Source organism: Trachypithecus francoisi, unplaced genomic scaffold (genome assembly GCF_009764315.1).
Source record: "Trachypithecus francoisi isolate TF-2019V2 unplaced genomic scaffold, Tfra_2.0 Lachesis_group21, whole genome shotgun sequence".
Taxonomy (NCBI): Eukaryota; Metazoa; Chordata; class Mammalia; order Primates; family Cercopithecidae; genus Trachypithecus; species Trachypithecus francoisi.
In genome coordinates this window covers 52,218,450-52,238,404 of record NW_022681467.1, presented here as the reverse complement: position 1 = coordinate 52,238,404, position 19,955 = coordinate 52,218,450, and the positions used below count along the sequence as shown (strand labels likewise).

At 43.1% G+C, this 19,955-nt stretch overlaps 1 protein-coding gene and 1 non-coding gene across 4 annotated transcripts in view; both read right to left on the bottom strand.

The window, feature by feature from the left end:
* Positions 1 to 19,955, bottom strand: part of RTF2 (replication termination factor 2) — a 57,896-nt gene that overhangs the window by 36,378 nt on the left and 1,563 nt on the right. For 2 of the 3 annotated variants that reach the window (XM_033186809.1, XM_033186808.1), the window contains exons 2-5: positions 16,712 to 16,806; positions 15,021 to 15,114; positions 12,692 to 12,831; positions 5,689 to 5,767 (exon numbers count right to left, since the gene is read on the bottom strand). In XM_033186809.1, the coding sequence (XP_033042700.1) occupies positions 5,689 to 5,767; positions 12,692 to 12,831; positions 15,021 to 15,114; positions 16,712 to 16,806 (408 nt within the window). The remainder of the gene's footprint in view (positions 1 to 5,688; positions 5,768 to 12,691; positions 12,832 to 15,020; positions 15,115 to 16,711; positions 16,807 to 19,955) is intronic. The other variant, XM_033186811.1, reaches the window with a different exon arrangement.
* Positions 14,054 to 14,154, bottom strand: LOC117069168. Its single transcript, XR_004431416.1, has one exon. It is a non-coding gene; the product is annotated as a small nucleolar RNA U13 (small nucleolar RNA).

The following is a 19,955-nucleotide window of genomic DNA, read 5'->3' as shown; positions in this document are numbered from 1 at the left end:
CAGCAGCCTGAATCTTTACCTTTGGAAGAAGGCTGTCCACTGGATTAGCCCCTGGAACTTTGGGGTTGTTTGTTATAGCAGTTAGCCAACCCTGACCAAAACACAAGTTAAGATTTTCCTTATTGGAAAATCTGAAATCTGAAATGCTTCCAAATCTGAAACATTCTGAGTGGTAACTTGGTGTCACAGATGGGAAATTCCATACCTGATCTCATGTGATGGGTCATAGTCAAAACTTTCATTAATGTACAAAATTATTAAATATATTGTATAAAATTACCTTCTATATGCATAAGGTGTATATGAAATTTAAATAAATTCAGTGTTTAGACTTGGGTCCCATCCCCAAGATGCCTCATTATGTTTATATAAATATTCCAAATCCAAATAAATCTGAAATTCAAAACACTTCTGGTCCCAAGCATTTCAGACAAGGAACATTCAACCTGTACTTAGTATTATTAAACTTCAGAAATTTGAAATTAGAAATTGGAGTTTGATTCTTGATAAAAGTATATGAATTCACCATTTATTTCCTCATTTTATAATGTTATTGTTTAGAATTTTGGGTCTAAATAAAAAGCATCTGAAAATTGACTATAATTCCTTTGTTTTAGATATTAGAATCTGAGGGTTAAAGAGGTGAAGTGATACTCCCAAAGCCAGAGCTGGTGTGTGAGCCCACACTGTTGTACTGGTTGTGCTACGGTTTGGATGTGTCCACTAAAGTTGATGTGTTGGAAACCTGATCCCTAATCTGTGGTGTTGGGAGGCAAGGCATCATGGGAGGAGCTGGGGTCATGGGGACACTGCCTGCACGAATGGATGGATGTGGGAGTGGGGTCCTTATTAAAGGACAAGGCAGGCTCCCTCTTATTCTCGTTCTTTCTCTCCCTTCTTCCTTCCTTCTCCATGTGATGCATTCATCATGTTACAGCCCAGCAGAAAGGCTCACACCAGACGCTGTTGCCTTGATCTTGGACTTGTCAGACTTTGGAGCTGTGAGGAAATAAATTTCTGTTCTTTATAAATTACCCATTCTTGGGTATTCTGTTACAGCAGCACAGACCAGACTAAGGTTGCACGCATAAATGAATGATTCCTACTCTAATGTGCCACTGACTGTCCTCCCATGCTCTCTACTTCTTTTTTTTTTTTTTTTTTTTTTTTTGAGAGCCTTGCCATTATCCAGGCTGAAGTGCAGAGGCATGATCTCAGTTCACGGCAACTTGCACCTTCTGGGTTCAAACGATTCTCCTGCCTCAGTCTCCTAAGTAGCTGGGACTACAGGCATGCACCACCAAACCCAGCTAATTTTTATATTTTTAGTAGAGATGGAGTTTCATCATGTTGGCCAGGTTAGTCTCAAACTCCTGACCTCAAGTGATCCACCCACCTCAGCCTCCTGAAGTGTTGAGATTACAGGCATGAGCCACCGCGCCAGGCACCACGCTCTCTGATTTTATTACAGGCGTGAGCCACCGCGCCGGGCCCCACGCTCTCTGATTTTATTACAGGCGTGAGCCACAGCGCGACCCCGCGCTCTCTGATTTTATTACAGGCGTGAGCCACCGCGCCGGGCCCCATGCTCTCTGATTTTATTACAGGCGTGAGCCACCGCGCCGGGCCCCATGCTCTCTGATTTTATTACAGGCGTGAGCCACCGCGCCGGGCCCCGGGTGCTCTGATTTTATTACAGGCGTGAGCCACCGCGCCGGGCCCCATGCTCTCTGATTTTATTACAGGCGTGAGCCACCGCGCCGGGCCCCATGCTCTCTGATTTTATTACAGGTGTGAGCCACCGCACGACCCTGCGCTCTCTGATTTTATTTTCTAAATTGTGTATTATGGGTTGAATTACGTCCCCCTGCAAAAATCCCTATGTTGAAGTCCAAGCCCTAGTACCTCAAAATGTGACCTTATTGGGAAACACAGTCACTGCAGATGTAAGGAGTTACGATGGGGTCGTTAAGTTGGGCTCTAACCCAGTACTGGGACTGGTGTCCTAATCAGGGAAAATTTGGACGCAAAGACGGACATGACAGAGCGAAGGTGATGTGAACAGGGCGAACGCCGGCTATAAGCCAACAAGAGGCCTGGACCAGATCCTTCCCTCAGAAGCAGCTAACCCTGATGACACCTTGATTTTGGACGTTAGTCTCCAGAACCGTAAGACAATGAATTTCTGGTAATCATCCAGCTTGGCTACTTGATTACAGCAGCCCCAGCCAACTAGCAGAGTATTCAACACAGCTCTGCAAAGGCAACTTTGATGTACAGCATACAAGTAAAAAGCATTCATTATATCGTTCATTCTCTGTTGGCAACAGATTTATTTTTAAGACAATTTCCTGAGTTATTCCTGAATTTCAGCCAGTATCCTGTCATAACTGCAGAAGGTCGCAACAGCCAAGATGGCCTCCATGAGGAGCCAGGAGGAGCCTATGCTCCTGTTCATCACCTGGTCTCTACTGTCCCTTGTGCAATCCTGACACGGCCCGGTTCCTCTTTCCTCCTGCCTCCTTCCCTTCCCTTGAAGTGCAAGGTACAGACTGTTGAAAGCTTACTAGCTTCAGTAGCATTTCCCAAGCATCAACAATGTAATGTCAGAGTTCCCTCGTAACGCTCTGTTTCCATGAACAGAATCAGCTTCTCTGTGAAGCTCGGCAGACAGCGTGATTTTACTGCGCACACATCATCACAGTTATTAGTATGGATGTTTTAGGCCAACCAACGCAAGGGACAACTGTGCACCCATCTAAGAGATGGGTATTATTATGGGCGTAAGAAAAAAACGGGATTGCTTTAGATCAGTAGGTCCCCCAAGTCTGGTTACCCGTTACAATGATTCTGAGAACTCTTAAGAACTAGAACTCCTTCTCCTCCTTCTGGTATTCGAAGGTTTCCCCAGTCCAGTCCAACACACACCTTGGCCTCTCTCCCTGCTCCCGTACCCCATCCCACAGTCCTGACAGGACCAGGCCTCGATCACACCTGCCGTTCATCTCAGTATGGCTGCCCAGCTGCTTCCGCCCCATGAACACTGCTGCTGCCCCTCTTCCCCCCACTAACCAATCACAGTCCCAGCAGGATTTACAACAGTGTTTTGCAAACTTCAGGCATTCCCCTGCTAACTGTACTGTCAGTATCTTAGTATTTTTATTTAAATCTACCCACTGTTTGTAGTTAATTTTAACCATTAACTTTATTATTATTATTATTTTTTTGAGATGGAGTCTCACTCTGTCGCCCAGGCTGGAGTGCAGTGGCACGATCTTGGCTCACTGTAACCTCCGTCTCTCAGGTTCAAGCAATTCTCCTGCCTCAGCCTCCCGAGCACCCAGGATTACAAGCGTGTGCCACCACACCCAGCTAATTTTTGTATTTTTAGGAGAGACGGTGTTTTGCTATGTTGGCCAGGCTGGTCTTGCACTCCTGACCTCAGGTGATCCACCCGCCTTGGCCTCCCAAAGTGTTGGGATTACAGGCGTGAGCCACCATGCCCAACCTAACGGTTAACTTTATATTCCTAGGATAAATATATAAAAACAGTACTCTTTGCCATAAATATAAAGTTACCATAAAAATGCAGAGAATACTGAACAGTTTTGTTAGATCCTGCCTGCCAAAGCTCTGAGCTTAAAGTCTACTTTCTTAGGCAGTCAAGAGAGTGTCACAAACATATGAGGATCAAAGGGAGAATTTCTCCTCAAAGCAAGCAGAAGGTCTAAAGGATAGCAAAATGGGTGTCACTGTCCTGCCAGACAACGCCTTACAGAGACACCCAGTGCCTGGCTGTGCACCTCCCCAGGGCAGCACCGCTACCACCAGCAATCTCTCCATCCCTGGGAGTGCAACCAATAACCATGCTCTTCCTTTGAGGCCCAGAACAAATGCCCCTCCCTTTATAAAGCCATTTCTCACCAGCAGACTAAAGAAGGTTCTCTGGCTCCTTAATGCCAGTATCTTTACCATCTATTTGGTACCTGGCCTCAAAAAACAAAGTAGAGCATGATGTTTCCTATAACTTATGATTCCTGCAGGACCACAATCTCCCTGAGCGCAGGAACCGTGTCATCCACATCTTACTTTCCCTTGGAATCTATGCCATCATCCTAATATGGGAGACATAATAAATACTTCTGGCTGAATATCAACCGATTCCCAAATGTCTTCTTTGAATTTCTTTTCTTAAAAGAAAGCTTAATAAGACAGACTCCTCATTCTAAGAAGCCTTTATTCACAGTCACCCCAAAGTGGACACAACTTACCGCCCGCACTGACCTCTTCCCCACTCACCTCTGCCTGCCTCTGGGCCTAGACAACGGGAGCCACCCAGTGTCCTCCTCCACGGCTAGGATTTTTACAAGAAAACTAATGCACATCCCATCTGGCTTAAAGCTGCCTTCTGGCTTCCTGCTGCTCTTAGAATAAAATCCATAAGCCCCAATGTGGCCCCCAGGTCCTGCATGAGACAACTCCTGCCTAACTCTTCAATCTCATCTATTCCCCTCGCTGGCCCTCCATTCTCACACTTTCTGTTCCCTGAACTCGCAAAGTCCTCTGTTACTTCTGAGCTTTTGCACATGCTGTTCCTGCTGCCTAAGAGGCTGCTACTCAAGCTGTGCGCAGCTGGCTCCCTTGTGCCCTGTGGGTCTCAGCTCAAACCTCCAGAGATGCCTCTGCCAACCACCACTATGCCAGCCTCTCTCCCTCCAACACATGGCCTCATGTCTTTCCTTCCTAGCATCGGTCACAACTGAGTCTGCCTTGCTCATCTAGCTGAGTGTCCCTCTCTCCAATCAGGAAGTGGGACGCAGGAGGGCAAGGGCCTTCATGGATCTTCTTCAGCATGCTATCCCACAGATCACTGCCTAGAAGAGGCGCTGGCCCCTAACCATCATTCAGTGGAAGCTGCTGGCTTTCACAACAGGGAGCAGTAACACAGTGCGGAGGGGAATGAAGTACAAACAGGGTTGATACAGGCAAAATACAGTCAGAAGCTGCTGGCATCCATGACATGAAATGAAGCAGCACGCTTTCAATGGGTCCACAGTACACCCAAGATACACACACATTCTGGCTTCAGCTGCAGCAGCGCCATTAAAGCAAAGCATCAGTATTTCCTCCACGTGAGCTGAGGCTAGCTCTCATGTCTAGTTACTTGCCAACCACGCGAGTATTTGCTGAGGGCATGCTACGTGCCCTGGAGAGAATAAGCCCTGCGGATAAAGAAATGAACAAGCCTCGTTTCCTACCCTCGAAAACTAAGTCCGGTGGGGAAACAGACACACGCATATGCAACTACATGGCGATGGGAGGAGTGAGATAACCAGGTGCTTGGGGAGTGGAAAGAGGTTTAGCACCAGGGAGTCACAGAACAAGTAAGAACTATAGAACTGAGGCTCACGGGGAGCAGGCCCTCCGGGACAGCAGGTCCACTCGGGGAAACTGAGGCAGCAGCACGTTCAGGAAACAGCCGTCCTGTGGTCTGGCCCGGACTGGCAGGCAGTGGTCAGGTGATAAGAGGTCACTGGGGTCTGTACTTCCAGCAACCAAGAGCCATGGAAGCAGAAAAGCAACTTATGAGAGCTGATTTCAGAAAGAACAAGTGGAGGGAAAGAACCCTAAACCATCTGATTTCCTCAGCTACGGAGAAGGAACAAATGGTACACGTCAGGAACTCACCGTGTGGCAAACTTCCGCTTTTATCTCTTTCAAGGCTCTCTCAGAAAACACACAGCCGCAGCACCGAAGGAAGCAGAACCTGGAGAAATAACCCAGTGGGGAAATGACTGTATTAATCACATGATCAACTCACATTTATTCGGTTGATACAAAGGCCACGACCCACAAAGATTAAAATAGTTATCTTTCACTCCATTAAAAACAATCAGTATGTTCTCATAGAAAAGGGCCAGAAAAAAAAGAAAAATCAGTTATACCCAAAATAAAAAAAAACATCAAAACTGAAACCACAACCATAAAAAGTCAAAAGAACAGGAACTCAGGGAGGAAATATTTTCAATAAATATAAGATTCAGAGCTTATTTTGTGAATATTCAAAAAGGTCTTAGACAGCAACAGTCAACATCATAATAGAAAAATGGCCAAAGAGGACTAACATGCAGTTCACACAAAAAATATATAAAGACCAAAGGATTCTTAACCTCAAATGTTAAAAGAAATGCCTTTTAAAACCATGACATATCAATTTTTTATCTCTCGGGCAGTAATTCAAGAGACTGGGGCTGGGCACAGTGGCTCACACTTGTAAATTCCAGCACTTTGGGAGGCCAAACGTGGGAGGATCACGTGAGGCCAGGAGTCTGAGATGAGCCTGGGCAACATACTGAGAATCTATCTTTAAAAAAACACTTTTTAAAAACTTAGCCAAGTGTGGTGGTGGGCTCCTGCAGTCCCAGCTACTAGGGAGGCTGAGGTGGGAGGATGGCCTGAGCTATGATAGTGCCACTGCACTCCAGCCTAGGTAATAGGGACAGATTCTGTCTCTTTAAAAAAAAAAAGAAAAAAAAGAAAAGAGACTGAAAGTATCAGTGGGAAACTGAGGACACAGGCACATTTGTTGTCAGGTGGATACAACACAGCACAATACTTCATGGCAGTACCAAGTAAAGTGTGACTTTTAAGAATTTCTGCTACAGAAACATGCCCACAAGTGTGCAAACATACAAATGTGTGTTTAGGAAGTTGTGTAGTATAGCAAGGTAAAAAGGAAAGGAAGGAAGTCACCTCCATGTTCCTCAGTAGGGAAATGGTCAAATAAATTATAAACACCCAAACAGCTATTAAAAAGAAGGTAAATCTGTACTCAAGGTCACGAAAATATGTCCAAGGTAGACAGGGTAGAAGGAAAAAAAGATGTTATTAAAAACATATAATGTGACCCCATGATGGTTCGGGAAGAATACATGTTGATTTCTACGTCTATATGCAGAGGCGTGGAGAAGCGTGGATATGGGTGTGTGGTGGGGGGAGGGGGGCATTAAACATCAAACAACAAATAATGCCACCACCATGGCTGGAGAGCAGCATAAAGCACTTCCACATTTCACTTTAGGCATTCCTTGAAAAATGCCACAGGACAAATTTTCTCTAATTTCCCAGGGATTATAGCAGATGCAGATCGGCCTAACCAAAATCCAGTTCATAACACTGCACTAAATTCACTGAATGTTGTTTAGAATTTTTAAAATCCTATTTTATAGATACTTACAAAATATTAATTAGGAAGCTATTTTTCTTTTTACAAAGGCCCAATGTTTTTATTACAGTAACAGTTTATTTCTACTTTTCTATATATTTAAATCTTCATTATACAAACTTTACTAAATACAGCTGGTCCTCTATACCCACGCGTACCGCATCTGTGAATTCAACCAACCCGGATCAAAAATCTTTGGGAGGAAAACTGAATGCATTTGTACTGAATGTGCACAGACCTTTTTCTTACCATTATTCCTCGAACAATACAGTATAACAATGATCTACACAGCATTTACATTGTATTAGGTATTATAAGTAATGTAGAGTTGATTTAAAGTATACAGGAGGATGTGTGTGGGTTATATGCAAATACTGTACCATTTTATATCAGAGACCTGAGCACCCATGGATTTTGGTATCCACAGGGGATCTGCGAACCAGTCTCCCACATATAGCAAGGGATGACCATATACAAACTAAGCCAGTCATCAATTTCAAGTGTGGAGGCTCTTATCAATAACAGATGGACAAAGTCAAAATAAGCAAAGCTCAATTCACTGGGTAAGAGAAAAAGGAGAAGAGACTGACCAGCAAACCAAAGGAGAAACAACAGAGGAAGCCACAATCAGAGCAACAGGCTGCAGGGGACTCCTACTCGAGACCCCACTGTGGAGCTCGTTTCTGCTAAGTTCCTCTTCTGGGGTGAGCTACAGTTTGCTTAAAAACAAGTGGGAAGCCGAACACGAAAGGTTACATATTGTGTGATCCTAGGCATACGAAATATCCAGAGGAGGTAAATCCACTGAGACAGGAACAGACTGGAAATGAGGAGTACCTATGTAGTGAGCAGAGGGTTTTCCTTTTGGGGTGATAAAAATGTTCTGGAACCAGAGAGAGGCAGTGACTGTACAACACTGTGAGTGTACTAAATGCCACTGAAACACAGACTTTAAAATGGCCAATGTTATGTGACGTTCACCTCAAATACAAACATGTGTGTGTGTATATACACATGCGCGCACGCGTGCACACACACACACAGAAGTGGGACATGGTTAGGTAAATGAGTCTGGTTCCCCAGAATATGTCCTACTTGACCCCAATGGTGGTTTAAAGAGAGCCCTAAATGGTTTAAATTCAGATGATTTGAAGAAGAGTGTAGTATTTAAAAGCAAAAGGTCCTGGGCCCTAAACTGTACTCTCCAAATTCATGAAGCCCCTAGTTGTTCCATTTCAGAACAGGACAGTTAGTTGCCCTGGCAGAGTCTGCCACATGCAACATTCCTTGGCACACTAAGAGGGTGTCCACGTACCCCTGTTAAATAAATGGACACTAATGGGCCAGAATGCTCAAGATTAAATACTGCTGGTTCAATAAAACCGTTTTTACTTATTCGAGATGCTTTGCCCCACCCCTTTCCTGAATGAAAGTATTAAAAAATGCTACCTTTCAATATGTCATGTGTTTGATAGAAGATTCCAGAGGGCAGTCTGGACTACCAGCTATTAAGGATACAGGCATACCTTGTTTCACTGCGCTTTGCAGATACTGTGATTATATTAGACTAAAGGTTCATGGCAATCCTGCATCCAGCAGATCTGTCAGCATCTTCCCAGCAGCATGTGCTTATGTCATGCCTCTGTGTCACATTTTGGTAATTCTCAAATATTTCAAATGTTTTCATGATTACTACATCTGCTATGGTGATCTGTGCTCAGTGACGTTTGAGGTTACTTTTGTAATTGTTTGGGGTGCCAGGAACCACACCCATAAAAGATGGTGAACTCAATTAATAAATGTGTGTGTTCTGACTACTCCATGAACTGGCCATCCCCCCACCTCTCTCCTTCTCAGTTCTCCCTATTCCCTGTGACACAACAATATTGAAATTAGGGCAATTGAGAACCCTACCATGGCTTTTAAGTGTCCAAATAAAAGAAAGAGTTACACGTATCTCACTTTAAATCAAAAGCTAGAAATGATTAAGGTTAGTGAGGAAGGCAGGTACAAGATAGGCCAAAAGCCAGCCTCTTGAACCAAACAGCCAGGCTGTGGACACAAAGGAAAAGTTCTTGAAGGAAATTAAAAGTGCCACTCCATAAACACAGGAATGGTAAGAAAGTGAAACAACCATATTGCTGATAGGAAGAAAGTGTTAGTGGCCTGGACAGAAGATCAAACTAGCCACCGTGACAGATCCTTAAGCCAAAGCCTAATCCAGAACAAGGCCCTGACTCTCTTCAGTTCTATGAAGGCTGAGAGAGTTGAGGAAGCTGCAGAGGAAAAGCTGGAAACTAGCAGAAATTGGTTCATGAGGTTTAGGGAAAGAAGCCGTCTCCATAACATAAAAGTGCAAGGTGAAGCAGCAAGTGCTGATGGAGAAGCTGCAGCAAGTTCTCCAGAAAATCTAGCTAAGATCATTAAAAAAGATGGGTACATTAGACAACAGATTTTCAGTGTAGATAAAATAGCCTGTATTGAAAGAAGATGCTATGTAGGACTTCTACTGCGAAAAAGGAGAAGTCAATGCCTCGCTCCAAAGCATAAGGACAGGCCAACTCTCACTAAGGTCTAACGTGCCTGGTGACTTTCAGTTGAGCCAACGTTCATTCACCGTTTGAAAACCCTAGGGCTCTTAAGAATGATGCTAAGTCTACTTTGCCTGTGCTCTCGAAATGGAAGAACCAAGCCTGAATGACAGCACATCTGTCTATAACATGGCTTATGGAATATTTTAAGCCCAATGTTGAGACTTACTGCTCAAAAAAAAAAGATCCCTTTCAAAATATCACTGCTCATTGACAATGCACCTAAGTCACATAAGAGCTCTGACGGAGATGTACAAGGAGATTAAAGTTGTTTTCATGGCTGCTAACACAACCACCATTCTGCAGCCCATGGATCAAGGTGGAAATCTGACTTTAAAGTCTTATTATTTAAAAATATATTTCATAAGGCTACAGCTGCCATAGCCTTCCTCTGCCATTCCTCTGATGGATCTGGGCAAAGTAAATTGAAAACCTTCTGGAAAGAATTCACCATTCTAGATGTCATTAAAAACATCTGTATTTGGCTGGCTGTGGTGGCTCACGCCTGTAATCCCAGCACTTTGGGAGGCTGAGGCAGGCAGATCATCTGAGGTCAGGAGTTTGAGACCAGCCTGGCCAACATGGTGAAACCCTGTCTCTACTAAAAATACAAACATTAGCCGGGCGTGGTGGTGGGTGCCTGTAATCTCAGCAACTTGGGACGCTGAGGCAGGAGAACTACTTGAACCCAGCAGGTGGGGGTTGCAGTGAGCCGAGATTGTGCCACTGCACTCCAGACGGGGAAACAGAGCCGGACTCCATCTCAAAAAAAAAAAAAAAAAAAAAAGAACAACTGTGATTCATGACAGGAGGGCAGAATATCAACACTAACAGGTGTCTGGAAGAAGCTGGTTCTACCCCATGGATGACTTGGAGGGTTTCAAGACTTTAGTGGAGGAAGTAATGCAAGTGTGGTAGGATAGCAAGAGAGTGAGTTAGACATGGAGGCTGAAGATGATGGAATTGCTGCAATCTCATGATAAAACCCAAATGGATGAGGAGTTGCTTCTTATGGATGAGCAAAGAAAGTGGTTTCTTGAGATGGAGTCTGCTCATGGTGAAGATGCTGTGAATATTGCTGACATGATAGATGTGAAATATTACATAAGCTTAATTGATAAAGCAGTTGCAGTGTTTGAGAGAATTGATTCCAATTTTGAAAGGTCTACTATGGGTGAAATGCTATTAAACAGCATCACATGCTACACACAGAGAAATCTTTCGTGAAAGTCAGAGTCAATCGATGCAGCAAATTCTATTGCTGTCTTACTGTAAGACACTGCTACAGACACACTAACCTTCAGCAACCACCACCCTGATCAGTTAGCAGCCATCGACATCAAGGCAACATCGAGGCTCCACCGGCAAAGATGATGACTCACTGAACGTTCAGATGATTGTTAGCATTCTTTAGCAATAATTTTTAATCAAGATAGGTACTTTTTTTTTTGACATAATGCTATTGCACACTTAAAAGATTAGAGTATAAACGTTTTTTTTTTTTTTTTTTTTGAGACAGGGTCTCGCTCTGTCACCCAGGCTCTGCAGTGGCATGATCATACCTCACTGTAGCCTTGAATTCCTGGGCTCAAGCAATCCTCCTGCCTCAGCCTCCCAAGTAGCGAGTTCTATAGGGGCATGCCACCACGGCTGGCTAACTGAAAAGAAATTTTGTTTTGTAAAGACAGTGCCTCACCTTGTTAACCAGGCTGGTCTCAAACTCCTAGCCTCAAGCAATCCTCCTGTCTTGGCCTCCCAAAGTGCTGGGATTATAGGTGGGAGCCAGTGTGCCCTGCTAAAGATAACTTTTATACGTCCTAAGAAACCAAAATTTTCTGTGACTTGCTTTACGGTAATATTTGTTTTATTGTGGTGGTCTGGAATAGAACGCACAATATCTCCGAGGTATACCTGTACTTCTCAACAGTGGGGGAAAGGGCTTAACACTTTTGCTTAGTGAGACATCCTATAAAAAAGCATGTACTAACCCATTCAACTCTTCATATTTTTGAAAGAGGAAAATATACAGGTTGCTTACATTTGCTACACAAAATCTCAACCATAAGATTCCTCGTGCTATAGCCAAGGAATCTGTTACAAATTCAAGGTAAGTTAACATTTTTTTGAGCCTTTGGTTGACTGATTAACCACAGGTTCCATAACTCTGCCTGCTACTGCATAACGTTCAGCATTTGTGACCAAGTGCAGTGGCACCCATATGTTATCCCAGGGCTTTGGGAGGATCATTCAAGGCCAGGAATTTGAATCCAGCCTGGCCAACATAGGGAGACCCTATCTCTACGAAAATAAAACTTAGTGGCTGGGCGTGGTGGCTTACGCCTACAATCCCAGCACTTGGGGTACTTGGGCAGGATCGCTTGAGGCCAGTTAACTCAAGACCAGCCTGGGCAACAAAGTGAGATCTCATCTCTACTAAAAAAACAAAAAGGATAAAAATAAAACTATAAAACATAATAAAAATTAAAAATTAGTAACTAGAAGGAAATGGGATTTGCTTGATGGGAAATATTTGCCCTTTGCTTTCTGTCCCACAGGAAAAGATGATCTAAGAACTAAACTCAGGTTTCATAAGTGTCACATGAGAACTTCTCAGAATCCCACTTCACTTCAGGTTTTGTTTCCCTACGTCAAGAACAGAAGGCCATAGACCAGGCTAGGTCTTGCTGGAAGTCCTGTAGCAATGGCTGATGGAAATTAATGTGCTCATGACCGAGCACCACTTCCTCTAAGGTGCTACCAAACCAAGGACACCGGAAAGAAAGTCACATGATTGCTAAGCTATGGCACCACTGCTACCAAGACCGGCATTATTTCTCCAGCCTCCCACATCATCTGTCCCAGATGCATCACTAACCTGTGTCGGCCATTCATCTCCAGGCCCACAACGGGGCAGATGAAACGTGCCCGCTGGAGGTCATCATGCTTGTCACCTTTAGTATTTCCTTTATCCCCTTCCCAGGCAGGATTATCAGAAAGCTTCAGCTCTGTCACATTCTGGGAAAAACCATTAATATTTTAACAATTCATGTGATACACAGACCATCCTTTGCCTTAACCACCTAAGTCAACAAATTGTTATTCTAGCCCTTCCCATCAAAATCTCTTCCTCATAGTTACTTTCCTCTGGTCCATAAGAAACACAGATATAATATTAAACTATAAATAGAAAACAGAAAACAAGGCCGGGACATGGTGGCTCAAGCCTGTAATCCCAGCACTTTGGGAAGCTGAGGTGAGCAGATCACCTGATGTCGGGAGTTCAAGACCAGCCTGACCAACATGAAGAAACCTTCTCTCTACTAAAAATACAAAATTAGCCAGGCATGGTGGAGCATGCCTGTAATCCCAGCTCCTCAAGAGGCTGAGGCAGGAGAATCACTTAAACCCAGGAGGCGGAGGTGCAGTGAGCCAAGATCGCGCCATTGCACTCGAGCCTGGACAACAAGAGAGAAACTCCATCTCAAAAAAAAAAAAAAAACAGAAAACAAGATCTTTTCAATTCACTGACTAGCAAGTAAATTAGTTATTTCTACCATACAAATTTTTTTAACTTAAGGAAAAGTACCTTCTCATATAAAAAATTACTCCACTAAGAGAAAGTTTTGCATGGGTTCCACCCAGAACGGAATGCTTTCTCTCCTGAGGCTGCTTCATGTTATCGACCATCTATATTTATACAATTGTTGAAAAAAGCAAAACAAAAAAATATATATATATAAATCATTGAATAGACAGTAAAATCTGAGGCCATGGCCTAAAAGCTAAGGCAGAATATTAGCCAGAAAATACTGTCATACTCCAAGACACAGCTATTCAGGTTTTCAAGAATTTCCAACTTTACAAAGAATTTGATACAATAGCTCTACTTTCGCATTCAAGGCACTTCTTCATATTTAATGAGGCCATTTTGACTTCAACACTCTAGAGAGCAGGTGAGTGTCTCAAAAGGCAAATCACCATTCATACATCAGCTTCCTGGCTGAGAACTAGCACATGTCTCACTGAGTTCTCTGCTCCGAGTATTTGTGGACTATCAATTGACAGTAATGACAATCTTATGCATTAGCACTGTTTTAATTGTATCCTTTTTTTTCTTTACTGTTCTAATTTCTTGGAGATTTTTTCCATTAAAGATTCAACCACATAAAACTGAATATTACATGTATTTTAAGTATAGAACTGTAAGAATTAATTTCAATAACTGCAATTTGTTTCTCATCAGATGAGTAATGTGCTGATGTCACAAGGTTTGAGGGAGGCACATCTTACACATGCCAGTGAAAACCCAATCATAGCACTTACGAACTACTAAAGAATCGTTCACCACATTTTTGATGTAAGACGATTCATACTAGCACAGGTTTTTCAGGAATAAATTCTCTTCCACAAGGTAAAAGACCACTAAAATCAGAACAATTTCTACAGCACTATCATTAGCTACATTTCAGAATTACAAATTTGCCTGAAATGAACATATCCTGTAATCAATCCCAAGAATTTGAACAAAAAGCCTAATATAATAATATGAAAGAAAGAAAAACAAGGCAAAACCTATAGCCTTAGATTGGGAGTTAAGGGATCTGGTTCTGGTTTAAGTACTTCACTAGCCATGTGGCCTCAAGTAAGTCATTTACAGTGAGATGAAGGTTTGACTAGCCTCATGGTTCTCAAATTCTTCACTACCTTTCTTTTCTCCCACTGACTATATTTAAAAAGCTGTGTCCTCTCAAGAAAGTTCCTTTATCAAAAAAACTTGTTTTTTCAACTTTTATGGAAGAACTTTAACTGCCAATCAGAACCTCTAATCACCAGATGGTAACCACATGATTTAACAGTGATCCACAAAATTCTCTAATTCTACAAAAGTACCTTCCAAACCCAAAATCCAAGTAGGTGAATCTTAATTACAAAAATAATGCCTCCCAACATTAATACAGAACATCAAAAATTTCAAAGCACAGCACACAGGTGAAATCACAACAGATTTATAATGAAGGAAGTACGCATGGTGGAACTCATGGCTTGAGATTTACGTGACCTCCCAAGATCATATGTGTATTAGATGGCCGGGTGGGAATGGAATCCCAAATTTCTGAGTTCAGTCTTTAACGTGTATAAATTCTACAGAATAAACCTCAGCCACTTTTCAGACCCTCACAGCACTTCAGAATCACTAGTGTTACCTTAATGCTTTTAATGTGAGATGCTGCCTTCCCAAGAGCCTTTTCTGCAGATTTGTCCAAGAGAAACTCAATGACGGCATCTTTGTTATACAGTCTGCAATAGTAAGTATTAGAATATTATGTCAACAAGCAACTTTCAAATAACCAAAGGAGGAAGAATAAACTGACCACAATCCAAGTCATTTACATTTGATAAGAGAAATGCCCTGAATTATTAAAAAGTAAATTTAACCCTGTTTCAACTATTTCCAGAGCATACAAAGAAGGAATTTATTTATTTATTTGAGACAGAGTTTCACTCTTGTCGCCCAGACTGGAGTGCAATAGTGCAATCTCGGCTCACTGCAACCTCCGCCTCCCTAGTTCAAGCAATTCTCCTGCCTCAGCCTCCCAAGTAGCTGGGATTACAGGCGCCCACCACCATGCCTGGCTGATTTTTGTATTTTTAGTAGATACAGGGTTTCACCATATTGGCCAGGCTGGTCTCAAACTCCTGACCTCAGGTGATTCGCTTACCTCAGCCTCCCAAAGTGCTGGGATTACAGGCATGAGCCAATGCGTCCAGTCAGAAATTAGTTTAAATCCAAGGTGGCAAACTGGCATTCAGAAGGCTGAATGTAACCTGAACAAGGATTTTTTTAATTGGGAAATTTAATGTATAAGTACACATTCCCTATTTTTCTTTTCTTTTCTTTTTTTTTTTGAGATGGAGTCTCGCTCTGTTGCCCAGGCTGGAGTGCAGTGGCGCGATCTCGGCTCACTGCAAGCTCCGTCTCCCGGGTTCACGCCATTCTCCTGCCTCAGCCTCCCGAGTAGCTGGGACTACAGGCGCCCGCCACGGCGCCCGGCTAATTTTTTGTATTTTTAGTAGAGACAGGGTTTCACTGTGGTCTCGATCTCCTGACCTTGTGATCCGCCCGCCTCGGCCTCCCAAAGTGCTGGGATTACAGGCGTGAGCCACCGCGCCCGGCCCCTATTTTTCTTTAAAAATTAAAACCAGAAGGTGTGGAATCACTAGGCCCATACCATTGAGCTATAAAAACTGGCTGGAACTGAGTGGCAGCTCCTGCTTTGAACAGGACATGGACTCTCCAGTATTCTCCATTCCCTGCCATTCTCTCCTGTTCCTCGCATGGCTCCTTCACGTGTTTATGCTTGTAACTTACCTTCTATTGGCCCCTGAGTTTGCTTTTTTTTTTTTTTTGAGACAGGGTCTCACTCTTGCACAGGCTGGGGTACAGTAGTGGAATTATAGCTTACTACAGCCTCAACCTCCCAGACTCACAGGCTCCTCCTGCCTCAGCCTCCTGAACAGCTGGGACTACAGGAACATGCCACCATGCCAGGCTAATTTTATTTTTTTGTAGAGGTGTGGTTTCACTATATTGCCCAGACTAGTCTCGAACTCCTGGACTTAAGTGACCCTTCCTCCTCAGCCTCCCAAAGTGGTGGGATTACAGGCGTGAGCCACTGCACCCAGCCCGGCCCCTGAGTTTTCAAACCATGGATTAAATAAACCAAACTGACTAGAAGAGTGCAGAACTATGTTCAGAGCCAGGGAACGACAGCCTATGCTTCACAAATCTGCTTGGGATAATTCACGCTTGAGGAAGGGAAAACTGCATTTACACATCAAAATTCTCCTCAAAATCACTTCATAAACTCATCTTCACTAACTGTAAAAACCATACCTGCCAAGTTCACAGGCAACTATTGGTCGTCTTAATATTTCCTGACTTAGAGTACAATAGTTCCATTGGGCTACTAATTCAGCATCTTTGTCGACCTAATAAAAAACAAAAAAATTCAATTAATTTTCATCTCTGAAAGACACATGGTTCACAATTCTACATATAAAAGTATATTCAGTAATACCACACTGTAATGATTTTTCTTTTTTAAATCAAAGATAATGAAAATGACATAGGAAGCTGGGTTTTGTTTTGTTTGTTTGCTTTTGAGACGGGGTCTCACTCTGTTGCCCAGGCTGGAGTGTAGTGGCGCAATCTTCGCTCACTGCAGCTTCCACCTCCCGGACTCAAGCAATCCTCCCACCTCAGCCTCGGGAGTAGCTGGGACTACAGGTGCACACCACCACGCCTGGTTAATTTCCGTCATTTTTTGTAGAGACGTGGTTTTGCCATGTTGCTCTCAAACTCCTGGACTCCACTGATCCGCCCATCTCAGCCATCCAAAGTGCTGGAATTACAAGCATGAGCAACTGTGCCTGGCTGAAGTCAGGATTTTAAAAGTCACAAGTAATTAATACTACATCAAATAAAGGCCCATCTACATATGACATGTACAAAGAAAAAGAGTTTACATAAAATTATTAAACTATTCATGTAAGCCACATACAAATATTAACATCTGAATCTTCATAATAAATGAGGGAGGCCATACAGAAGAGAAACACGAAGTGTGTTAGATTAATTTCTAACAATGGGAAAGCCCCCTCAGTTGTGGCAGATTTTAAAGACTTAAGAACTAAGAAGACAAGCATTTTTTTTTTTAAAAGTTCAGAACAAAGACTACATAATACTTTATAAAATGTTCAATTTAATAGAAATAAGTGTTTTGGGGCTTATGTACTAAGGGATACATCAAACTTTATCCACAGGATGAAAATCAGACATAAGACCCTCCCTGGCCCTCGAATGACATTTCCACATACATCATATTCCATGTCCCACTCCTTCCCATTCCTGTTTTCCCTTCACTGTTAGACTGCACCACTCTTTCCCAGTCTTCAAATGCCGAACCTGAATAATGTAACAGGACGGCACATTTGGAAGAAAATAGGAAGAGAAAAGAAAAAAAGACAATGAAAACAATCCCGCTGAATTTATTTTATTAATTTATTTTTTGAGACAGGGTCTTGCTCTGTTGCCCAGGCTGGGCTGCAGTGGCACAATCACAGCTTACTGCAGCCTCAATTTTCCTGGGCTCAAGCAATCCTCCCCCTTAGCCTCCCAAGTAGCTAGGACCACAAGCAAGCGCCACTATTCCCAGCTAACTTTATTTTATTTTTCTTAAGAGGTCTCCCTGTGTTGCCCAGGCTGTTCTCCAACTGCTAGGCTCAAGAGATCCTCCTGCCTCACTCTCCCAAAGTGCTGAGTTTAGAGGTGTAAGCCAACACACCTGGCCCTCTGAATTTAATTTTTAAAGTAAAAACTGCTTAAGTGCTTACTGTGTGCCAGGCACCATGCTAAGCAGTTTCCATGACTTAACTTTTTAATCCTCAGAAAAACCGTATGAGTTAGTATTTTCACTTTTGTAGATGAGGAAAGCGAGGCACCAAGAGGTTAGGTTATATTCAAAAAGCACCTCAGAGAGTTGGGGACAGGAAGAAAAGTGACAAATCACTCCTTATCCAGGCCTTTAAAAATTGGTTCCCCCCAAAAAGCAGTAAAACATGTCTTTACCAGGGTCTCTCTTCTTTTCTAGGGTTTTTCATCTTTTAAGTTTTTACTATCTGTACTGGAAAGACAAGTGTTTTTGGGTTTTTTTTTTTTTTTTTTTTTTGAGACGGAGTCTTGCTCTGTCGCCCAGGCTGGAGTGCTGTGGCGCTATCTCGGCTCACTGTAAGCTCTGCCTCCTGGGTTCACGCCATTCTGGGTTCACGCCATTCTCCTGCCTCAGCCTCCTGAGAAGCTGGGACTACAAGCGCCCGCCACCACACCCAGCTAATTCTTTGTATTTTTAGTAGAGACAGGGTTTCACTGTGTTAGCCAGGATGGTCTCGATCTCCTGACCTTGTGATCTGCCCACCTCGGCCTCCCAAAGTGCTGGGATTATAGGCATGAGCCACCGCGCCCGGCCAGACAAGTGTTTTTTCTATGCTTTCACTCACAACACTCAATACTTCCAGAACACTTCTGACAAAGTGTATGGGATTTCCCCACACCAAGCAACTCTCTGATAGCAGCCACGTGTCTCACAACTAAACTCAACTTTGATACTACCTATTTGGATACGGCCTCAAATCCCAAAGGTTAAGGGCTCAGTCCCATAATACTGTCCCCTACCCCGACTTTAGATGCTAATCACAAATTCAAAAGTTGTCACCTGTGCTTCTGTCTATAAATCAAAGGCTACCACGATCCCTCACTCAGGTTTGATAATCTGCTAGTGTCTCACAGATGTGGGAAAACAGTTCAGTTACCATTGCTGATTTATTACAAATACATTTTAAGGACATAAACAGCAAGATAAAGAAGCACCTAGGGTATAGTCTGCAAGGGTCCAAAGTGCAGGGCTGTCCCCATGGAGCTGGGGTAACTCTCCTAGCATGTGGATGCGGTCGGCAACCTAGAAAATCTCCAAACCCTCAACTTCTTTATGGAGACCTCCCCATGTAGGCATGATGGATTATTAACTCCATGCCCAATTCCTCTCCTCTTCCCTAAAGGATGGGGGTGAGGTGGGGTTGAAAGTTCCAAGCTTCTAATCTTGGTTTGGTGTTTCTGGTGACAAGCTCCCATCCAGGAGCCCACCAAGAATTGCCTTATTAGAACAAAAGATGATCCTGTCACCCAGGAAATTACAAGGAATTTAGGTGCTCTGCGTTAAGAACCAGGGCAGATTTCACAATATTGATTTGAAATGTAAGCTCCACCAGGGCTACACTCTGTCTTGTTCACTGCTATATCCCTGGAGCCTACAACAATGTATATATGGTAACCACTTATTAAGCATTTGTTGTGTGAATAGTGACAACAAAAATCCATCCTGCCTAGGCATTCTGGCTTTTTTGAATCGCTCTTCCTTCTTTTCTGCCCTCTTCCGACACCTGTTTCTTGTCAAGCCTTCCATTAAGCTACTCTTTTTCAGCCCAGTGCACAAGAAAACAAAACTGAGCTGAACACTTCTTTGGTAAAAGCCAAAAAAGCACTCATGAATGATAATTATCCAGCATTAGCCTGTTTAAATGTA